Below are 4,914 nucleotides of genomic sequence, written 5' to 3' on the forward strand. Positions count from 1 at the left end.
ATAAGAAAGCTATGGAAGAAGAGGGAAGGAGCAGAGCTCCAAATATTTTTTGTATTTAATTTCTTTGTTGTAAATTCTGATGTGCCACATTAGAGGAAGCTGGGCTCCTTTTATACAGACTCTACTCTTTAAAATGCTAGCTGGCATATTTAACAATTCTTAACAATTCAAATTAAAGCATAAACCTCAATTACATTTTGGGTTCATAACAATATTCCCCCCTTGAAAATTAGCCTTGTCCTCAAGGCTTAAAATGGAATTGTGGAAGTCCTCCCAAGTAGCTGCTGTCCTCAAAGCACCAACAAGTTGAATCCGAAGAAGGCACTCATTGGCAGATTCTTCCCAAGCCTTCTTCGAGTCAAACTCTTGAACTTCCTTAATCAACTTAAGGCATAAATCCCAACATATAGGGAGAAGATTGATGAATTCTCTTTCTGAAAAAACTAGCATCTTCACTAGGCAAACAAAGAGACATACAAGTTGCCAATCTTACAGATAGGTCTTTGTCTTGTAGCAATTTGATAAAAGCACTTTTGGATTCAAACACCCCAATCCTTTTGGCAACCAACTCTACCAAAACTATGCTCCCATAAGTTCTACCAAAACTATGCTCCCATAAGTCCTATACGCAAAAAGCAAAGATTTCCATATAACCACATCAGGTTCAATAGGTGTATCTCTGATGAATATTTCAACCTCATTTAACAGATTAGCAAGACCAAGAAGATCCCCCATGCATCTGTAGTGTTCGATTCGAGGACTGAGCTTATAAATTTCAGTAATGGCTTCGAAATGGTGAAAACCTTTATCCACAAACCCACCATGACTGCATGCAGACAACCCGCTGCGGAATGTCGGCTTCACATCACTCGACGCTTCCATTTGTGATAACATTTCCAGTGCTCCAACAGATTTCCCATTCAAAGCAAGACCAATTATCATGCCAATCAAGGCATTCTTCACTAAGATGTTGGTGTAAACGCTGCCTCTTTTGCAGTATGTATGCACGCATTTTTTATGGTCTAATGCACCCGAATGCTCGCACTCAGATATTACACAAACAACCATTGCTGCGTCAAAGTCATTGATAACCCAAGGTTGAGGGACAAGGTGTTGACAACTAACCAAAAAGGACATACTATACTTTGAGAAAATTTCTGCAAGCTGTGCATAACCAATACCAAATATTCCTCTAATCAGATTCTTTGCCCTCTTGACTTCATCTTCAATAGCATCATTAAGATCCAATACATTCTCAAGCAGGGATACGGCCTTGGCATTCTCTTCATCCACATGTCCCAACCAGTCCAAAGCTTTAATTCTTGACAAAGCTGAGATCATATCCTCAAGAACTGAAAGAGAGTTATTGATGTTTTGAGCTTCCTTAAGACTTTTCCCTTGCACTTCAGTTTTTTCTTGTCTTTCACAGCCACCCAAATGCAAAAGCCAAAGCTTGCTCATTGTAGACCCTTCATCGAACTTAAGCTTAAGTACATCAGACTGTGTAACCATCGCTTGAATTGCAGACACCATATTGTTGAATTCGAAAATCCCATCATCAAATTTATGCACTTCAGAAAAGAGTTGAGAATAGTCTTCATCCCTTAACTTGACTTTACTTTCTCAATTGTCAGCAAGAGATATACAATATTCAAGAGACAGAAACTGATCAAAAGATTGAAATCTGCCCACATGCGTTGATTGTAAAGAAATTGTCAAACTCAATGGGGAAGCTTCTTTTATTTCTTTGAAAGATACAATATCAATGTCCTGATTGCAGTCTCTGTTGGCCCAATATTCAGCAACTTGTGCAACAGCCATTGCATCAGTGGCAGATGTTGCAGTTGCTTTAGCAGCTAATGCTGAGTCTACAAACTGCATATGTCCTTTTTCACCACCACTACTTGTTTTGTGTGAAGAACTAATGTTTGGCTTATTAGTCTTAACAGATTGAGGCTGCACACTGTGCATAGGCATGCTGGTAGTACTACCAAAATTGCATCCTTGTATAAGCTCTTCTGGAGGCTTGAACAGCTCCTGTTCAGATTTCAATGTATCCCACTCAATGTGGTATTCCTTGGCTATCTCATTCAGGAGTTTCAACTTTACTTCGCCCATAGAAATTCTAACAGAGAGCTTGTCAATCAGTATGCGATTCACACCATAGCTGGGACGTACATGAACAACAGTAGATACAAAATCTTTACCATGCTTTTTCTCAAAAACATTTGTTAGTGCAATCAATTTAGAAATCTCAGAACACCTAGGAGAGGCAAATATTAAACTAGCAATTCCTTCTTTGAGACCAGGCAGACACTCTCATTGCTCTACGATGATAAAAAGTCTAGATACTACTAATTCATAGAAGAGCTCAATGAACTCATTGGCAGCCAAAGTGTTATGTTCTCTAATCACATATTCAACTTGGATTCGAGTAGTAGCGTTTTTACCAGATTGTAGGAGCAAGGCAATGTAACGCCTCATTTGCTTCACTACCACCTGCCTTCTTCAATTGCATTTTGTTAAATTTAGAGCCTCCACCCTTATCCCGAATGCCATTACAGTAGCATATGTCACCAATTGGCATGGAGGAACCAATTATACTGCCCCCAAATGCTGCATGTGATGTTTGAGTTAGACTTTCAAAAGTACTTGTTCGAGCAAGATTGGATCTAAATACTCCAAACATAGGCTTCTGACTAAAACCAGATGAACAAGCAAAAGCTTTACCTTAAGCAATTGTACTTCCATATTCAAAATCCAGGTAGCAATTTAAGTCAAAAGAATAGAGCTGGATGGCAAGACAATTGAGATGGAGAACTTCAATACTGTGAACCAGTGGCTGAATGAACATATTGTCATTCTGTCTCTTAGACATTTCATCAAATAGTTTCAATGCACATAAATTCTTCTTCATACATTTACCCACAAGATACCAATTAACCCATCCAAATTTATCTTTCAGGTATGCACCATAGTAATCAGTCAAAAGAGAAGGGAATTTAGCCTCCAGAGTTGCTGAAATGATACTCAAATTAAGAACTACCTCAGGTCCAGTTTTCGTAGTAGCTGAGAACGAGTGCTTATGGAGTAGCTGTGGAGTAGAGATCATCGTCTTCGATTCCGGAAGCAAGATGGTAGATGCAGTAGACTTGTTCGAGTGTGGCTTGACGGTCGAATTTGCCAATGCTCGCAACATTGGTGAAGATGAGAGCAATGGCGGAATGGAATGGTCGTGGATTGTCGACGGAATTCGGAGTGGGTTGCCGTCTCCGTTGTGAGGTTTTTGGTGACCAACCTCGATCGATGCAGCTTCCTCGGAACATACGAGGCTGGATAAAAATCTCCCTCGATGCCGAGAGCCAAGTCACGGTGTAACTGAGCAAGGTCACTGCGGATGTCGGTGAGTACAGGAGTCACAACCTTGTGAATGGCGGTGAGTGTAGAATCCAGAGCTAGGCGAATCGCATCACGAATCGCAACACGCATCGAAGATTCAAATGAGTCGATTGCAGCGGAGAGGCGTGCATCCATGGCAGGAAGACGGGTCGGGTGGGTGTGCACTGGAGGAAAACCAGGATTCGAGAAGGATGATACCATTGATAATACCCAATTCTCAATTCCCTTAATCAACATGCAAGTCGCCCAAGAAAGCTATGGAAGAAGAGGGAAGGAGCCGAGCTCCAAATATTTTTTGTATTTAATTTCTTTGTTGTAAATTCTGATGTGCCACATTAGAGGAAGTTGGGCTCCTTTTATACAGACTCTACTCTTTAAAATGCCAACTGGCATATTTAACAATTCTTAACAATTCAAATTAAAGCATAAACCTCAATTACATTTTGGGTTCATAACAGGTTGCAGGGAACTTTGGTCTTCCAATTTTAGGGTTTTACTGCGACTTTGCAAGCCCTTTTTAGGTGAGGTATATAATTGATCTCTTTGCTCTTAAATTTATTTTTTATTAGGGTTTTTTTATTGTTTGTGGTTCAATTTTTGCCTGAAAATACAACGATTTTTCCCTCAAAATTCAAAAAAAAAAAAAAAAAAAAGAGGAATGTGCATGATTAGTTTTTGGGTTTTGCCTTTGATATTTACGTTTTTTGGTGTGGGTGAACAATTTTTTATTTCTTTTAGTGTTTTTAAAAGCCCTGAGTTTTGTGAGGAATAGATACGGATAGCCATGATTAATTTTTTAGTTTACTTTGACAGTTTCCTTTGTTATGTGGGTGAACCAAATTTTATTTTTTATTTGCTTAAAAGCCCAAAGATTAGTGAGGAATGGATATGCCTAGGACAGTAGTTGGTCCAATGTGTTTGTCAGTGTGGTACAAGTTGTGTTAGCTTCATTTTATAGCTTCAGGACCATGGCTTTATATGTATCAAAAAGCTAAAAAAAGGGATGATTTGATAAATATAAATACAGGAAAAAGGAGAACATATTTTAATTTAGAGGGTTTTGTTTATGTGTTTGGATCCTAGGTGTAACTGGATAAGTTGGTTTTCTTTTCATTTTGAGGAAATAGCAGTTTAGTGGTGCTTCGTTTCAATCTGTTTTCAAATATATTGTTTTGTGAAGTGATGAGGCAATCAGATTTCTGGACTTGATGAAATTGTTTGGTGCGATGGTCTTTCTTTGTTTGTATTAATTGAGTTTATAATGTATTTAAAGCCTGGATTATAGATTTGTTTTCTGTATTGAATGTCAAATTATTGGTGTATAGATACAAAAAATGATTTAGTGTATGTATTTTTGTAACATCCCACATCGCCCAGTTGTGTGGATCATGTAAGCCTTATATGTATATTCTCATCTCTACCTAACACGAGGCTTTTTGGGAGCTCACTGGCTTTGAATTTCTTAAGAACTCCAAAGTTAAGCGAGTTCGCACGAGAGCAATCCCATGATGGATG

At 38.6% G+C, this 4,914-nt stretch overlaps 1 protein-coding gene across 1 annotated transcript; it reads right to left on the bottom strand.

The window, feature by feature from the left end:
- Positions 1–579: 579 nt before the first annotated feature.
- On the bottom strand, positions 580–1,512 carry LOC126602904 (pentatricopeptide repeat-containing protein At4g21065-like). Its single transcript, XM_050269726.1, has one exon. The coding sequence runs from the start codon at positions 1,510–1,512 to the stop codon at positions 580–582; it is 933 nt and encodes a 310-aa protein (XP_050125683.1).
- Positions 1,513–4,914: the final 3,402 nt, after the last annotated feature.

Source organism: Malus sylvestris, chromosome 15 (genome assembly GCF_916048215.2).
Source record: "Malus sylvestris chromosome 15, drMalSylv7.2, whole genome shotgun sequence".
NCBI classification, from domain to species: Eukaryota; Viridiplantae; Streptophyta; class Magnoliopsida; order Rosales; family Rosaceae; genus Malus; species Malus sylvestris.